Consider the following 19456-nt stretch of genomic DNA (forward strand, 5'->3'; position numbering starts at 1 on the left):
TTTTAGACAAACAGGTTTATAAGATTTATTTTCCATTGCACATACATGGATTATATACAAGTTAGTAACATAAGTTACTGCTTAATTTTCTAAAAGATTGTTACAGCAAACACTTGCCATTTTAAAACATCAAGTCAGAAATCAATCTAAAAAGGTAAATATGACAATATTTTAAAAACAAAACAAATTGCACTTAGTTAGGGAGTCAAATACAGATTTGTCTATATGCTGTAACAAACTATATAGCAGGTAATATTACAGTTAGAAGTAGCTCTTGCAGTCCATTTGTACATTAATAATTCTTTTCAATTTTACTTAATTAAAAACTGGTGGATAATTCAAAGACTTTATCTTCTTCCTAGTATTCAAGATTCCTCACATGAAATGCACTAGCAACTAAGACTTTATACAATTGCTATTCAAATATAAGAACACCACCACACCTCAAAATAAGGAAAAAAACTAAAACATATTGATTTTACATGTATCATGAGATGAGAAGTATGGAAGGTGTTCAGCAATAAAGCCCTGTCCACTACTTACATAAAAGAAGATTTAAAAAAATAATCACTGCACACAATACAAAGGGTGGGGTCATACGGTAGTTGAAGTCTCCTCTAACAGTAATATTTCTCCTTACTGTTCACAGATGAGTGTTTCCATAGCAAACCTGTTCTCAAAGTGTCGAATCTTTCGGCAATTAACAGCTTCACGCTTCTGAATTCCTGTTTGTAAACAGACAGGAGAGTGATGGATATTAGAGGCGTAATAGCTTTATATCCACTATAATAAGGTGTCACTGAAGATCAGAACTCTCTCCCCCTAACTCCTCCTCTAAGCTAAAAGCAACCTACCAAAACCCCTCTAGTGGTTTGTTTTAACCCAGATCAGTTTGCAGTCTACCTCAGTGAGTCTATAAAAGTGCTGTGTGGACAGGAAAAAGGGAACAGCAAAGCAACAAGCTGCTATAGGCAGAAAAGAGCTGAATAACCTCTTTCTAAGACAGTAGCTTTTTAAACAACACCTAAGAAACAAAGAAAGATTGAGTTTAACCAACTATTAGTCCAACCAACGCTCACTGCCAACCTATGCCCATCATTTATTACCACAAGAGCAACATACTGAATTCGTGCTGCTAAGACCTTTCCATTTCTAAACATTGTTCTATTTTGTTTTCTATATCATATGCATATATATATATATATATATATTTTATTTTTTTTTTTTACCAAAGCAATCAGGTCCAAAAATATGCCTAAAACAACTGAATTTCTTTGGTGGCCACTTGTACACCACATATCATTTTTTAGAAAGTTTGAGTAAAAAGTGAGTGAAAATTTTAAGACAATATTTGACAGCTCGTCGAAACTCTTCCAAATAACATTTTTTTTCATAAGTTTTCCATGAACGAGTACCAAGAACTACAAGTTTCCTGTGAAGACAACTCTTTGGCATTTCACTGATGCAAACAGGAAGATTTATAAGGTTTATAAGGGACGTTAGTGAAAAGAACCTGCCATTCTGTGCTTGGACTACAAGGCTATGGGCTCTCTCATATGAAAGGGTTTTTTTTTTTTGCTTTTGGGGGTGGACTAAGAAAACAAGACTAAAGAAAAGCATCAATGAAAGCTTGAAGCACAGAAAACGTACCCATGCATACACATAATTTTTAGGAGTTCCTAGCCCACTGGGACCTTGAGCACTTCTACACAATAAAACACCTTATTTCCATACCTACATGGAAAATATCAGACATACTTAAGCCCACAGAGCCAGTTACTGCAATAAGCAGCTCTTGCTTTAATAGGAGTCATTCCTTTCACTACAATCAAGCCTATTTATTGAACTTGAGTGGCAATGAACTTTCCCCTGCCACAAAGGAACACTTACCTTTCATGGCTTCTTTGCGCTGTAGTTTGTAGGTTTCCTTGCCGCGGCAGAGGCGGTAGATAAAGAATCCCAGCTGGTCCACGTTCTCGATGCGATCGGTAACAATCATCTGCTCGTGAATCAGGTAGGACTGAGGCAAATACGTCCCAGCCTGTTGAACACAAGTACAGCAGCTGTGTCAAAAGGCATCCCCTCGCAGTCTAAGTACACAAAGGACCACTTTGCATTGTGATTCTTTAACGCGGCTATAACGTATTTTCTTTGAAATTTTTTTCAGAATATGTATGGAATTTTATTACAAATATGCAAACATGATTGCACTGCACTATACATAATGACTACATTCAAACCTTCCACCAATACAGACACCTTCCTCTCTCCTGTTACAGAAACGTCACTCTTCAGCAGAGTTTTCTTCCAGGAGCATCCATTATCATGGATCAAACTCCACAGTTCTCCTACAAAGTTTTTACTTAATCAACCCCAGGCTGACAGACCTCAGCGGGAACTTTTCCCAGGTAAGAGCTGTAGAAGCATGTTCTGCATCAGCGTGTTCCTGCTGATGAAATCCACCAGGTGCAGCACACCCCGTCTGCAGTCCACGGGATTTGGGAGTCCTTGAACGTTTTCACAGCACGGATCGCAGCTTAGAAGCTCAATGCAAGAAGAGATTGTCTGGGCCTGCAAGCTATTATCGGGGGGTCCCACGACTGTTTACAAAGAAAAGTATTAGAAAGTCTCTGTGATGGATGAGGTGCTTTTAGGGCAATAAATTGAAAAAGGGAAAAGCCGAGACAACACACAAAGGCTTCCCGAGCCTTTTCTAGTCCCTTCAATGTTGTTTTGCCACAGCTGAAATGACAGAAGAATCAGGCTTCATTATCCACAGCTGAAGATGCACAGATGCATCAACTGATTTCCTAATATTGCTACTGGTAAATAATAATCAACTTTTATGAAATGTTACTTCATTTAAGAAATCCTTTCAGTGTGATTCTTATTATGTCAGTAGAAAAGGTGTTGCTTGCTTTCTAGACATAAAATGGTTGGTTATTATGGAAAGAAACCCAGGTTCTCTGGCAAAAGAGCACTATCCTTTTTATCATCAATAAACAACTTGGGATTTCCATTACCAAACACGGCCATCCTTCCAGTCCAAGCGAGACATTGAGAAGATTAAATGCTATTCTTTTCAGTAAAGAAAGGGAAGTCCATATAAAATTCACTTGAAATTACAAAATTTTTCTTCAGCATGTGCTGTGAAGCAAGCAGATTTTCTTCTTCAAATAAACGCTGGGGAGATTTCACGCTCACAAATTGTCTGACTTGTTATTATTTGGTGAAAAGCTTGGTAAGCAAATCACTGAAAATCATCTTAATCCCCGCTCTCTAGAATTTCGAGAGAGAGCCCCAGGGGAGTCTCAGAGCATTGCAGCAGCTCAGACCACCCTTGGGGCTGCAGGAGGAGCTCAGTGGCTGGGCTGCAGGCATCATCCTCGCCCAGCTTCTACAGGAGCAACTGCCTAAGGGTGGGATCCACCACAGCCACAAATGTCATCATTTTTGAGGTGCTTTCTGCATCACAGGTGGTTAGAATTGGCCAGTTGGCTCTACAGTGGTCACTGAACAAGTATACCTGGGTTTCAGCCTTGCTCCCCAAGGAAAGGAGGCCTTTCACAAAAGCAGACTGTATCAATAAACAGAAATGTCATTCTTTAAGCTAAAATTATGACTTCTGAAAAAGCAAAACAGCCCAGAGCACCTCCATCTTCCAAAAATGCCCTTGGCATGTATTCAGACCTCATTTTAATGACACAACTACTTTGATTTCATAGTTGTTGTTTTTTTTTCCTATGTGCAATAATGTGAACGCAGGACAGCGAACAGAATTTTACTTACTTTGTACATCTGCAGAGTAGTTTCCCAGATTTCAGTTACAAAACGTTTAGCCTGATTTTCTGAGACATCAAGTGCCCACAGCTTTTTGTTAGTACAATAAGAATTAAACAGATGTCTGATAAAATTAGGGCACTCACTGCTGGGGACAATGATCAGAGCAGTTTGCTTTTGCACAGATTTTCAATTAAATGCATGATGCCTGGTTATCCTGTTACTAGTAAACCAAGCGTATTTGATTTAGTACCAATGGCAAACTAGGAAAGTAACAGATTTTAACAGTGGAATTTGTGTGGACTTAAACAAACAAACAAAGAAAAGAAACAGAACGGTATACACAGAGTATACCAAAAAAACAGTTTACACAAAAAATAAATAATAATAATTTTTTTAAAAAAACAAACAAACAAGGTGACTGAGTTTTACGGACACAACTTCATCCTTATGCACAGGATAACGAATGTGTGGTTAACTAACCCATCTCAAAACAGGCATCAAAAAAGCAGCAGAGACTTGCTTGTGAAGCCATTTTTTTTGTATGTAATTAATTTATATACCCAAACCACTCAGAAACAGCTAAAATGGTTCATGGGGTCCAAATTCCAAAGCCATGTTTGAAAGATGTCAGCCCAAAGATGATATTGACAATTCCAGATTTATAAAAGCTCAGTAAATACAATTTAAAACACCCTCTGCTTATCTTAGAGAAAAGTTAGCTTATCAGCTCTCTTCCCCTCCCTGAGTATTCTGGCTATCGTATGAAGAAAACAAAAGGCTGAAAACCACTGTAAACACTATTTAAATCTTCATTGAAAGCACACATATGTATGTGGAAAAAAAAAAAAAAAAAAGTTAAGATCATTCATAACAGCTTAGTAAGAGACCCCATTAGATGATCTACTTTGGCCTCTTCAATTTCACAGGCCATTATGTTTCACCCAGTTACTACTACCGAGAGAACAGCGAGTCCCTGTGGTGGCAAGAAGCCAGCCAGCACCACAGGCCAGGCAGTGCTGTTCAATTATCAGACCCCACTGGGAAGCGATCAGGAGCTCCCATAACATCGCTCTGAAATCTCCTGTTCAGCCGCTCAGTGATTGTGGTGTCTCGGCCCGTTCCAGGGTCCTCGTTTTTAAGGATGCAAAAATCTTGCTGTGAGGGTCTGGTGCTCGTTTCCTCTTCCTGAGTATGCAGAGCCAGGAATTTGGCTATATGAAAAAGCTTTTTATTTCAAGGGGCTTTCCTAATTGTATATGCCCCAAATCCTGATCAGTCCTACAAATATCTCCCTGGAAATACACAGATCCACTGAAAATACTTTGAACGTTGCCCACACTGAAGGATTTCCCAGTGCATCTAATCTAAGCGTCTCAGCTGAACAGGCTTAATTCAGGACAAGCTTTATGGAAAGCCTAGTCGTAATGGGTTTTAAATTAATTTGTAGATTCCTCTCAAGGGGTACGCATACTCCCCATTTGCTCAATGCTGTCAACCAAATCTGTAGCATCCAAGAACAAAATCAGATTTGTTTGTCTTCCTCTGAAGGTTATAACCTAGAAGGTTACAGCCTTTTTTCTCTCTTTGCAGAGATCTCCAGCGATCAGTTAGCTTTCTAACTCATTCATCCCGTGTGAATGTCAGTCCTGGCCAAAAAAATAAGGCAAAACATTTCCTTTTCCCATTTTAAGAACAAATCACTTAGTATTTAACTGTACCTTGATGTTGATGAGCAACTCCAAGAAATTCTTTGGTGGCATAACAACTGAGGTGTTCAGAGGAATCACATAGCACTTATCCAGGCTCAGGTCAAGATAGGCAGTGAGTCTCTGGCAAGGAAATATTTATTTTAATCAAAATAAGCAGAACACTAGAAAAATCACATAAAGATGTTGCTGAACTGCTATCTCCTCATGTTTTTCTTCAAGTTACTGTTTTGTTCTCTATCAAATCTGTCCAATAAAGTCCAATTTGAGGTCAATACAAAAATAAAAAGCATTTTTGCTAACAGTTTAAATCCATTACAGGGATTTGTGCAAGGCAGCAGGCAATAAGTAGCTCAAAAGCACTACAGTAATGGAATTACAAAGGTGCATCTGAACTGTGAGGGGTCACGTGCAGTATTCATTTATTCCTATTGCCTGCTTTTTGTAATAACAGAGCCTTGCTCAAACCTCCACAATTTTTTTATTTTGCTATAGTGTGAAAAGGTGCTGGTAAGAACGAACTATAGGAAAAAAAACCACCATGTTATAAAGAATGCAACAAATAAAAAACCCTTTATTTACCAAAATACTACTGAGGTGAAGTGCTCATTTTTATTCATACCTGAATTATTATCTTTATAGCACCTGAACCGTAATATTTGTCATTATTTGATAATTAAGAGAGAGAGAGAAAAAAAAAGCCCCAGGAATAACCCTGATGAATCCTATGGTTCTGTTCACTGAGCTGCGCTTTACTGCATCTGTTCTTGCTTAAGAAAACATTATCTCAAGCTGCTGAAAGCTCTAAGACTGCGGATGTATGTAAAATACTGAGCACCACGAGACCAGTAGTCAAAATAGTACCAGGACAGCAATTGTCAGTGCAACTAATCTCATTACACAGGAGGATGTGCTCTGCCCATGGCAGATGCTCCTTGCACTGACCTTTAGAGCAAAGCATTCAAGATGCATAGTTAATTTTAACCCATTAAATAAAAAAGTAAGTTTCTAATGTTACATTGTTCCCATTCACTTCTTACAGACTGCATTTTCCTAGTTTTCCCCGTTTAGAGGTTTGCTCTAACTCTTAACAGAAGCTCACTAAATATATTCAGGAATATTTTTAAATGACATAGCTTAAGCAAGCTCTGTTTTTCTCCAAGTCTGGTTATGAATATTTGATAGATGGCACTCTTTTTGCTTGAAAAACTTAAAACTCTTAAGTGCATAAAAAAAATAGGACACTTCCCTATTCTTCTTTTTCAGCCCTGCTTAAAAAAAGCAATTCAGTGAAGCCTTCAAATGTTCACAGAAATTTAGCTTCCTGAAAGCCAGCTACAGAACATTTCATTGCTATCCCTTCCCATCAAGCTGACACAGAAAAGGACTTCTAATTGTTTTACAGCTCTGTCATTACCACCAAGAGCTGTAAGCCCATCAGCTGTCTTACCAAAAATTTATTACTGAGATTCCCACTAAAGCTGTTTCTACAAAAAAGGAAGAAGCAGCTCTGAGTGCTTCAACAGCCTGATTTGGTGCCTTTAAGAAACACAGTAGCCTGTGGTGCACAAGCAAAATTTAGCTTCTGCTAGGCTTCTTATGATATCTGGAAAATGAGGTCCCTTCCACAGGCATAGGCAGCCGGTGGTTTTCTTTCCTCTCTCCTGCTGTTTTGGGGTTTTTGAGCTCTGCTAGGATGGCACCTCCGTGGGTGCTTGACCATACCCAGTGACTTCAGCCGCAATCAGCGCTTGCAAGTTGAAGTCAAAGCTACGAAAGCCCTCTCCAAACTCCCCTCATCACCACAGCAGCTGGTCAAATTCTGGTTTGGTGGAGTTAGCACGGTGAGAAGTGTATTTTCTTTACTTTCTCATACTGAGGAAAGGAAATGGCTTGAAGATTTTTCCCGTTCTAAAAACAGAAGTGTATTTGCAAGTGGTGCTTTACATACTACCTCATGACGGTTGTATAATGCTGTACTTTGTATGCTCGGTTAATAATTGCTTCCAGCCTGCTGATGATCAAAACGTTTCTGCTGCCTCCTCCACCCTCTGCTTTCCCCCACCAAAATAATTAGGGAGTACATTTATCAGGATGACTGAGGGGGAGCGTTTTTCATGTTTCAAATGCATTCTGCTTCTCTTCAGAAGTATTTCTTACCCGATGGAAGTCATGGACAATATCAGCAGGATCGCTATCAGCAAACTCAGGGACTGGCACGCTGATAAACTCCACATCTTCCTCCTCCAGGATCTGGATGTTTTGCTCAATTGTGTGGTAGCGGGCGCTCTGAGCCTCTGCCCCAGGCTCGGGTAAACTTAAGCCATCTTCAATGTACTTTATTCCACAGAAATACACACCGCCCTGCTAAAAATAGTAAACAACCCGGCAACAACAACATCAGCAGCCTTGTTAGAAGTTTAATATTCTCAAAGCGCTACGGAGAAGAAAAACTTGTCAGGCTAGATGAAATATTTTTCCTTTAATTTGTTTCACACGCGTAGACCAAAGTAGGAGACAGTAGCTATCTGCAACAGGACTGTGGGTAAAGCCTTCATCCTACTGAACCCAGTGGGAGTCCTTCCCTTCTTGACTTCAAGGCAAACAGGATCCCAAAAGCAGGTTCTTAACATCTAGTCTGCTTTGTACCCAGGATCTGTGGCATTATTTTTAGCAAGAGTATGAAATTCTTAAGCCTATGTGCATGCATGTTATTAATTTATGATTTAACTGCAGTTAAGAACCACAATTTAAAACACTGAACCTGGGCATCCAAATGAGATTTAGAAAGCAAATCTAACTCTGAATTTGGTCCTGCTTTGAGAAGGGGGTTGGACCAGGCGACTTCCAGAGATTCCTTCAACCTAAATCACTCTGTGATTCTATGAAGCTGTTTAATTTTACAGGGCTTGAGAAGTTCTTAAAGTCAGCTGCTAAAATAAATTATTTTTTTGTTGTGAACAGTTTTCAAAGGCAAAAAGGTAACCGAAAGAAATGAAGAGAACCAGTTCACATCCTTCTGTCACAGCACACGCAGTAGGTCCCACCTAAGCAGAGCGTAAAATAAACTTGTAAGTTAGAGGAAGTCAAGTAACAGATTTATAGGCCAGATACTTTTTGAAATGTATACCTTATTGCTCAGCATATGCACATGCCAGCAATTCAGAATTTTACATAAAAAAACACATCTTCAGTGCAACGTTAGCTCAGTTCCTGAATGTGTCCTTCAACCCAGATCTCTCTCATGACTAAGTACCACAGGTTTGAGTTAAATGGCACTTGCAATTTCAGCTTGCTGGCACATGAAAGGTAAAGAGAGTGCTAAGCCCTGATGAAACAGGAGTGAGTAACACAGCCAGCCTTCAGCGGCTCTGAGCCTGCCAATCCACCGATGTACTAAGCTGTTTGTAGCACTCCTGCTCCCTTGTACATCAGGTTAACTGGGCAGCCAAAGCGACTATAAAGGGCAATTTCAACTGGAATTTCCCAAGTTTAATCATTTTGCTTTCTACAAAGCAAAATGGAGGGGAAAATCCTAACAATGGGGACAAGAACAAAGAATTTCTACCTCACAATTGTGCTCGCTCACCAGTGGGCTAGAGGGATTCAAATTCTGCTGATGCTCTCACCTTTCCTGCCCTTGCGAATTTTGCAACTCAGCACAGCTTCTGCAGGAGGGAGGGTGCTCACGCCACTTGGGCAACAGCCCAGCGTGACCCAGTGACAATTCCCCCAGAAGAAAACAATATTTAACTCTCCTCTCCCATGTTCCACGTAAACGCTCCGCTTCCTTGGCACCACTGCCTTCCCCGGGCTCCTAATGCAGCGATGCCAATAGTTAAAATATGTTTTGTCAGAGGCCTTGTCTTGTCAGGGTGGATTAGACTTGACAGAGCATGCTTAACCACACTGACTGTGCTTCTCCAAAGTCCCCTGCGGGGCCTGTTTTTTGTATCCCCACGGAGGCTAGGAAGGAGGAGAGTCACTGCACTGCTCTGGCGAGCGGTCCCTTCCTTTGCATGAGCATATGTCTAGGACTCGTGGGTCAAACAAGGAGGATTTCAAGGAGTTAAGCCACCTTCAGTGCTTGGCAAGTGCTGAACGTGAGAAATAGTGGGTGAAAATCTGGGACACCGCTGGGGTTCTTATATTCAAGTCCTATATTTAGGTATAATTCGTTCCTTGTGAGGTTTTCAAAACTGTTATTCCTCTTCATTTGCCAACTTGGTCCTGCCCTCCTCTGCTGACAGAACAGGCCGTGCACTTCGCCTGTAGAAAGGCCGAAGCTTTCCAAAGATAAAAAAGAGAGCAGCAAGGCTATTTGGTTAGACAGACGCTCCTCTTTTGAACACACGGAAAGTGGTGGAAAACACACAACGCTCTGGTAACAAAATGTACTCGGCTTACCTGGAATGCGAAGTATTTGTACAGATAGGCACCGCCCAGGATCACACCAGCCAGCATGAAGGCCAGCCCGAAGCACATGCACCAGCACCAGGCCCTCCTCTGCGCAACAGGCACGACGACATCCTCCGGCTCCTGCCACACAGACCAGAGAGAGGCCTTCAACACGGTGTTCCCACGACACCTACCACACAGATAGCTTGGGCCCAGCGAGCACGAACACTGCAGCCACCAGAAAAGGCCCCGAGCACTTTATCACAATAGTCTGGGAATGGTTTTCCTCTGGTTTTGTGGTTTTTGAAGCATTTAAAGCAGAGCTGTTTCAGCTGAGGTCTGGGGAAACTCGTACCGACAGTCGCTTTTTTAACACCATTGCCATGGACTAAATCAGCAGAGATAAGGAAAAATAAAAATAAAATCTCTCAAGACACTCAGTAACACCCCGTGAGCCATTTTAGGGACTGCAGACAGAAGTATCTGTTCTCAGGCAACCTCCATGCACCAACAGCATGGCGAGGAAAGGTCAGATTTTTTTAGCTTGGTATATGCAATTTAAGTGAACCTGCAGAACCAACAAAAGATCAAAGGCAGTAAGAAGAGCAAAATATATCCTTCCTTACGCTGGTACATCAAGAAATAGACCTCACCACCTCTCTGCTGGCAAAACAGGAAGAATGGGAATGACAAAATGATGGTTTACGAAGTCCTGCTTAAGGAGGCTTTGTGCCTAGGACGGCGTTGGCCACGCATTGCTTTCTGCTGTGCGTGTTGCACTGAAGGAAGGAGGGAACAGGCAGGATGTTTCCCCTTTGGGGCACTCGTTTGCATAACCATGCAGCCCCCACAGGCATCCGAAGCAATAAGCTGCTGCTTGCAAAATCTTTCCTCTATCAGCTGCATCACAATGCTCTTTCCTCCCCCGAGAGCTTGCATAACTCTCATCAAAAACGAACCCAAACCAAAAACAAAAAAAAACAAAACAACAACCAAGAAAAACAGCACGATATTGCCCTAATATGATTCGAATCACCTTCTTCCAAGCCATGATAATCCTGGGAAAATATGAGAATTCAACTAAATACAAAGCAATTCATCATCCCTTTGCAGCCAAAGGAACAACAGGGTGGTAGCACGATGACCGATGACCAGGGTGAAACCACTACAAGCAACCAAGCAAAAAAAACCCCAACCAGGACCGAGGAAGAGCAGGAGGGGAGTGCTTGAAAAGGGACTGATGGCTGTGATAGTCTGTGAATCTTCTGGCTCACCTGGCATTGGTTTTCTTCACTAGTTGCTAATTAAGACGATTTCCCACTCAAAAAAAGAAGTTGTAGGTGTAACCCCCCTCCCCAGGCTGCCATGGTCCAGTTGGGAAGGAATTCCTCTCATCTGGCCACAGCCATCAAAGCAAGGCTGACACCAAAGAAAGGCGGCCCTCCCTGCACAAACAAGGTGGGGAGAAGCAGGCACTTCCCTGGAGTGACTCATCCCAACCATCTCCGAGCGGGATCAAAACCTTCTGGAGGTGCTTCTTTCTTTTCACTGATGACAGGGAGAGATGCCCGCTCAACGAACTAGGCACCCAATTCACTGCCAGCTAAAATTAGGCGATGTGAAACCCACCTTTGCAGCACGCTGCAATTATCTTCCCTACAGAGGTGGCGACGCAGCTCCTCTGCCAGGCAACAGTTGCCAAAACCCAATTCGGAAATATTTAGAGTCCCAGCTCCGAAGATACTCCCCAGATTACGCTTTCTGTTACCTCGCAAAGCACCGCAGTAAATCAGATGGAGAAATCTCCATCTCTGGAGGTTTTCAAGACCCAACCTGGCCGATATTGCTTTGGCAACCACCCTGTTTCTAAAGGGCTGCTGGCCCGCAGGACCTCCAGAGCCCTTCCACAACCACGTGCCCATGATTCATTACGAGGCGAAGCCAGAGCGGCTACAAAACAGTTGCCATGGCCTGAAAAAAAAAAAAGAAAAGCCAAGTAACAACTTTAAGAAGTTTTCACTTTACTAATTAGTTGAGGAATTCGGTAGAAAGCATTACAGGATTAGCAGCTGCGTGGTTTTTAACCTGACTGCTTGTGGAGACTGAGAATAGACCGTAATACCCACGGTAAGCTAATTAACTTTCAGGTCAGGTTGGGATTCACTGCGGATTCTTCTACACATCATCTCAATTATAAATCTAAACCAAGGTAAAACAAGGATTTTTATTTTTACGATGCCCCGTGTCATTAGGTAACCATTTCCCTGGGTATTTCAATGCACAGAGGACACCCGATTGAAACTTTTTTTTAATAGCTGTCATTTAAACTGTTTTAAGTGAACATGTGAAAAATGGATAGGAAACTGGCTCTGGGACACAATGCCAAAATATTCCCTTGTGAAGAATATAAAGAGCACCTTTATTCTTTCCCGCTGGTATTATTTCCTCACTTATTCTTACTATTATTGTACCTCCAAGCAGAATTATCCATTTGTGGAACAACAACTGCCTCTTCCCTTCTTCCATCACGTTGTAAGCTCAGAAAGATTTACTAAATACACATCTGGCAAATGGTGCGGAAGGGATACAGTGCATGAACACCTCCTTGGAAATGCAGATGTGTCAAATTAAGTTTGCATAGGCCACAAAAATAATGAGAAAAAGGAAAGCAACTTTTACTCTTCTACCAAGCCAGAAGGAACCTGAAGGACAAGTTTATGAGAATTCCACCCTAAATAATTTTGCTTTGATATACAAGATGACAGATGTGTACAATAGGTGTAACACAACTCTTTAATCCTCTACCAGAAGCTAAATTTTATCATTATTTTTTTTTTCAGGCATCCCTACTGGTAGGGCATTAACATACTTTGTGTTTGCAGTTGCCCACTGCAGTGATTTGCCCACAGCCTGCCAAAAGCAGCGAGCCAAAATGAGAGCAAGATTTCAAGCCAGGTTTAACCTCTTGTTTAGACAGCGTACGAAAGTATTGCATCTCTGTACAGCGGAACCACAAGCATTAGGTAAGAGTGAAAGTAGCTGCTGTTGTTGAAGAAGCACCCAGAATTGATTTCCTCTTCTGAGTTTGACAACCGAGTATACCACCAAGCAGTTTCAAACCATCCTATGCTAAAATATTCTAAATAACCAGCTGAAGCTAAATTATACTCGTATTAGTAGCTGTCCCATGGCTAAGCTTTTGTACCGTTGCCATGACAGCTTAGTTTGGGCTGAACTGACCCAAAAGAACAACCCATCCGACGCTGTATCAATCTGACCCTTTGCACCGTGAGAGATGAAAGCGCGGCGGATGCCCACCCACCTTCCGGGCAGCTCAAAAAAGGAAAGAAAACACATGAACTGAAAGCAGATCCCCAGCAGCAGGGACAGTGCTGAATTAGCACCTCTCCCCACAGAGCTGGGGCTGCACTTTGATCCCTGGGAGCACCACAGGACAAGAGGAGCCTGCAGCCTCGCTGGCTGCTTTTTCTCCAGGTCAGCTCTCCGCTGCCAGAGGTATCTGACAAAAGCGAGCTCCGTGTATTCGAGGTGAAGATTGACCTCTACCAAACACGCCTCTGCACTTTTGTTCTGGTCCTCTTCTCTCCTGCCTCGTCACTGCCTTTTGCACTTCCAGTGTCGTGTTGAATCCTCAACCTGAAGAGGATGCCGCAGAAGTAATCTTCTCTGATGCAAAAAACGCCTTCGGAGGAACTGGATGCAAGCCCAACGCTGGCTTTTTTCCCTTGACGAGCTGATTGTTCTAATTGGAAAACATTTGATTAGCCTATTTCCCATGGACAAGACATGAAACAGAAGCATCTTCTGCCACTCGTACACTACACCCTGCAAAGTTAAAATTAAATTAATCAGCTCAGGACTTCCCAATCGGAATAGCTCCGAGCCCTGCAGGAACATTTTCTTGTAGATATAAAAGAGATAATTTAATACTTCTCATTTTCTCTGAGATTTAAAGGTGTTGGCAGGATTCCCTTTGCTCTGTAACTCTTCTTCTCACACCAAAGCCTGCAGCTTTCAGTAAGGAGGCCCTCATCAAGTGACCACGGCCGCTAATAATGTGCTGCTGCGTTGTGTCTTCTTACTGGAACTATAAAACACCAGCGAGTGGACAGATGATATCACAAACTCCTTATCAAAGCGCCTCTCGATTAAAGAGAAATCTTCACAAGAACACAGTTACAAAAATTAGCATCAACCATTCTAGAGTGGATTAAAAGAAGAAAAGTTAATAACCCTTAAACTCGCTAACGTTAGTAATTATTAAGGGGATATGGGCACACATTCTCTTCTTTTCCCTTCAATTGTAATGCTTCTTTTCTTTAAGTAAAATACTGAATTTCAGAGGGACCAAATTCATGTCTGAGGTATCACCACAAATTTCTGCTAAGGAACTCCAATACTGAGACAGAAAATGTGTATAATTAGACTTGGTAATTACTTGGATTTTTCCCTTGTGGCTTTTTGTACACAGTCAAATATAATTGCTTTAAAATGATAAAAGTTAAGCAGTCTAAAAATTTACAAGACTTGCGTCTAGCTCCCATTAAAACGGGTAAGAAGATTATCAGACATTGTTCCTTTGCGTAAATTAAGGGTACGCCAATTTTATGATTTCAAAACTTCACAGAAATCACCTCAATATGAACGTACCTAAACCAGAAACGAAGGATGTGCTTGGATATGCTGTGGGGAGTCCTGAATATTGTGTGACCACTGTCTACCTATGCAAAAGATAACGGTCAAAGCCTAAACATAGATAAGGTAGGGAGAAAGAGAAAAAAGAAAACACCAATTTGGGGGGAAAAACCTTTCAAGTCCACCCTGGGCTCTGATCTGCAGAGAAAGCAGATGCAGATTATTGCTGAGTATTACAAATCTTACTAAAAATGGCTGGAGCATGATACACAGTCTGTAATTATGCATCTGAGAATAACATCTAATCCATGCGCACACAAACACACACACGTATATATATACACTTTAAATTTGTGTGGGTAGAAGTGGCTGGAAACTCTTCAGAGATGTTTTCTTCAGAGGTCCTCAGCATGCCAGCTAGCCAGATGGGCAGGAGGCAGTGGGGCAGACAGAGCAAATATTGACCAAGTGCAGCCTTTAATAGTGGAATGAAATAGAGGTGAAACTAATGATATCTCCCTCCAAGTGTCTGTTAATGAAGGAAGCTAAAAAATCTTGGGAATAAAATACTGACCTAATGGCTACAGAGAAGGGATCCTGCTGCTCGAGCTTGCCTGCTCTGACTTGCAGCTCTGATGCCGGTAGAAAAGCCTCCCAAAAGACAGTCGATATAAAGTGAACTTAATTTAGAAAGAACTCTGCATTCCTCCCCTGGTATTCCTGCCTGAAGACTGCTCCAAGCCTGGTATTCTATTTATTACTTGTTGCAGATGGGAAATTAAGGCAGGCTTTTGCGAGGCTCCTCACTTAGCTGGCAGATGCTGCCAAACTGGAAGGCCATCAATACTCATCTGCCTCTCAAGCAGCAACTTTATGCTTCCTAATAAAATTAGATCGAAATTTTTAGTACAATGATCTTTTAGCTTGCGATTGGAACAGGCTCCACGTACAATGGATGCTTCAGAGATCTCGGCTGATCACAAGGAGTGACGTATCCTTTCGACGCGGATGACGAAGCCCAAAAACAAGCTACAGTGCAGTTAGCATCCGAGCACTGCAACCCTTCTGTAGCAGGGCTGCCAGTTCCTCCTCTGGCAAGATGGATGAGGACTTGTCCATCTGGCCAAAGGCTCTCTGCCTGAAGAGCTGCAAGAAAACCAGACCTTAATGCCTCTGCTGCTCGCTGCCACCACGTAGCTTGGATAACCACGCAGATTAATCAAGTAGAATTATCTATCAGGCAGCTAGTGCTGTTAACCTTTACCTCTAGTCCCAATATCTGTGCATTTTCTATAAAATGTGCATCAGGAAATCCAGCAGAGTCAAGGAAATACATTCCCAGAGCTTTCACAAGTCCAAAGTCAAAGTTACTTTTTCTGTTAGTCAAACGCTCTTTCACCAAGTGATGGGAGTGTTTCCTTATAAAATGAGGTGTCTCTCAAGTGAATCATCATTTCCTGGTTCAAACATCATAACTCTTGTGGAACAAACACTAATAATAAGCAGCCAACTCTTAAAAAGCTAAGGAAGAATTAGGATTTCATTACTAATGGATAAGAAACACATTGCATGTACCTGGTGAAACAAAGGTGAAGGTGGAACAGCAACAAGACGGTAAACAGGTGAGTGAAGGGAAATAAAACCAGAGAGGAAGACGGTAGAGCACGGAGAGGTCGATGTCTCTGCAGGAAGTCAAGAGAAATTACAACTGCAAAGTGAATGCAAAGGCCATGAATCAGCAGTTCACCCGCAGCGACGTGATAGAGGGACAATTACAAGCGTGTGTGCTGGAAGAGTGATCCTGCAACTCTTACCTGATGTGAGTAATCCTCGTTTACCTAAGTGTCGCCTTCGACTTCTGAGATTAGAGATTACAGGACTTGATAGCAGCCAACAATTAAAGAGAACGGGGAAAGAGATGCAGAGGAAGAAACATGTAACTAGACTTCTGCTTTGATTAAATCCGTGGGCAGCGCTGTTGCGTGTGGTTATTGTTATTGTTAGCTTTGGTCTTACATTGACTAAAAAGTGGGGGAAGAAAAGAAAAAAAAGGCAACGCCCAAACCACTTTTTTTTTTTTTTAATTGCTTGTGTGAGGAGGCAAAGACTTTCTGCAGGTGACTCTCGTGTACAAAGTTTTGCTATAACCTCATCCCAGACTGTCTACAGCGATTGCACATGCACTCTATTTCACTGTTGTCTTCAAACCATGTTCCCCAGATTGTTCCTTTTGTTATGTTCACTTTTAAGACACCCCAATTTCCTTCTCTCACCACCAAATATAGTGTTTTCAAGTCTTCCTGTAACTTCTTATCCCAGGTCTGTGCCTCCTACTGCTCTGCAAGATAAACCATTAGCAGTGTTGACACTCTTGGGAAGACAGGCTAGGCTGCTTCCTTCATTTTGGGGCTTTATGTCCTCTTCTGGCCTCTTCCCCAACCCCTTGCTCCTCACCTGAAACCTCACAAAGCATTCTGGTTCTGATACCTGCATCACTCAGCATGTTCATTGCCTTTCAGTGTCCGCATGCTGGATTCACAATTCTGAATTCCTGTGCCACCGACAGCCAGGGAGCTGCAATCACCACAATACACAACTTCTTCCAAGCTTGGCCAGTAGAGAGGTGCTAGAAGCCAGGTATTTTTGGTGATATACACGGTAATGAGTTTACATTCTCATAAACGGGAACGAAGAACATTTGCTCTGCATTCCCTACCTATTTTTCCTCGAGCATTTTAAGAGCAGAGCAGTGTTCTGGTGTAAGCTTGCAAGGCAGACCGAAACGCACACAAGTAAGCTCGCAGAGCTATCTGGAAAGAGGTGCCTGAGGGCTGTTTATTTTGTGAAACCCCAGACCTAGGAGGTTACACGGCACATTCTTCAGCATACCTTTTGCTTTCAGAGGAGAGAAACGCTACGCCCTGTAAGGATACAGCATGCCAAACGTGGCATTTCTATAAACTGTCCGATGCTGAAAAATGTTTTGTTTCTGCACACTGCCAGAAGGAACTCGTTTCCCCACCCACATTCCTTGACTTAATTGACTCGCGTTCTACCCAACTTATAAAAACGACACAAAATAAATCTATAATTTTAAGTGAAATATTTGTCTCAACTTTATCCTGAATTAGCATCGCTGCTCGAAAACAGGAACCCAGAAGGCTCCTATTCCATTTAAAATAGATCAATACTAAATTATCTTTTTGACCTTGGCTGTTCCAGTTCCCGTCTCTTCCTTATCCTGCTCTCTTCTTATCTCTGCACATTTCTCTGCTTTTTCTCCTCTGACTGAATCTCAGACGCCAGTACGGGATGTGGATTTAACCTAGATTTCTCTCAAGACTATTTTCCCAAACGGTGATGGCTCTTTCACCCAAGAGATCTCATTAGCATGCACATATGCACCACTGAGCCTCGCAATTTAATAACTCTATTCCCAGTTCAGCCACAGATGGTACGTCAGCTCAAGCAAGCCACAGCATCGCGGCTCGGTTTCTCTCCAAAGCAGACTTTAGAGTTACAGAACGGCTCGGGCTGGAAGAGGCCACAAGGAGGTCTCCAGGCCAACCCTTTGCTCAAGAGATGCTCACATTGACCAGGTAGCTCAGGACCCTTGTCCAGTCAGGTCTTGAAAACCTGGAAGAAACTATTGTAAGAGTCTAATGGGCTTTGCTGCAATTAAACTACCCTAAACTACCTGGCTGTGTCCCAAAATCTGCTGTCTAGCAAGGTAAAGCCACCACACCTCGCCAGGCACAGAGAGAGAAGTTCTTGCAGTCACTAACCTTGGAGAAAGCAACCCGCTGCCAGCCGTGGCAGCCTCAAAGCCACACTCCACATCCTGCTCTGCAAAGGGGACTGTGCTTCAACACGTGCAGCTGCGTGGCTTTCCAGGTAGACTGTACCTTTTATGGTAAATTAATAAGAAATCTTGATGATTAAGCAGCCGGGTGACTAAATCTGTGCACAGGGCATGCAGGGAGCAAGCCACCCCAGAAATCACTGCTCCCTCCAGTTATGAGCTCCCCAATGCATTTGTATTTCAGTTATTCCACTGTCTCTTTCTACCCTCATAAAAGAGGAAAGGGTGAGTTTGCTGAATCCTAAGAGAAAAAGAGCCACAAATTACCTACAAATTTATATTCAAGGAGCTCTAGTCCTCAAACACTTGGGTTTTATTTTTATGTATATATAAATATTACATGCTTTGTATACATTATAATGCATAATTTATTAAAAATACGTATTTGTATTCACAGACATTGTTTGAAAGGGCAACCAAAGCATCAGCTTAGTTTTTCCAAGACCCCTGTAATAACTGTTGAGCAAATACTACTTTGCCTGTTTGCTCACGGTGAGATCTGTCCGGCTGCTGTCACGCAGGAGCTGAGCCTTGCTCGGGGATGCAGCACGGATGGCTCAGACAGGAGCTGGAGGCTCTGCGCCCGCTGTGGTCCAAACCCCAGGCCATGTGATGTCTGCTGCCAAACCATTTCTGATTTTATTGCGGGCTCAATCTTATTAATTCTCTCCTTCCTTTAGTTTACCACATCTGGAAAATTAGGACAGATATCTGAGTTTTTATAAATTAGCATGCTTTTCATCTGCAGATTCAAAGTAATTTCCACCGAGGATGAAAAGCAGGACATAAATAGTACGAAAATGAATGTTGTATTATTCATATAGACCAGGAGACTAAAAGCGGATAATGCTAACCTTTGTCAGTCACTGCATAAATGGGAGGGGGAGAAAAAAAAAGAACCTATGCAACAGCAAACAGAACACACCACTACTTATCCCAGCAGTAGCTCTTCGGTTTGAAATAAGTCATGTCTTTAGAAGCACGGAATAAAGGACATTTTAAATGAGCAAGACTTAAAAAAAAAAATGTGAGATTTGCTTTCAAAGAGATT

At 42.1% G+C, this 19456-nt stretch overlaps 1 protein-coding gene across 2 annotated transcripts in view; it reads right to left on the reverse strand.

Annotated features, from left to right (window-relative positions):
- Positions 1-19456, reverse strand: part of ITM2B (integral membrane protein 2B) — a 26117-nt gene continuing 6661 nt past the window's right edge. The window contains exons 2-6 of one of the 2 annotated variants that reach the window (XM_084529695.1): positions 9897-10028; positions 7650-7856; positions 5502-5612; positions 1891-2041; positions 1-725 (exon numbers count right to left, since the gene is read on the reverse strand). In XM_084529695.1, coding sequence (XP_084385821.1) covers positions 637-725; positions 1891-2041; positions 5502-5612; positions 7650-7856; positions 9897-10028 — 690 coding nt within the window. In that variant the 3' untranslated portion in view covers positions 1-636. The remainder of the gene's footprint in view (positions 726-1890; positions 2042-5501; positions 5613-7649; positions 7857-9896; positions 10029-19456) is intronic. The other variant, XM_084529696.1, reaches the window with a different exon arrangement.

This window comes from Aythya ferina (assembly GCF_964211825.1).
Source record: "Aythya ferina genome assembly, chromosome: 1".
NCBI classification, from domain to species: Eukaryota; Metazoa; Chordata; class Aves; order Anseriformes; family Anatidae; genus Aythya; species Aythya ferina.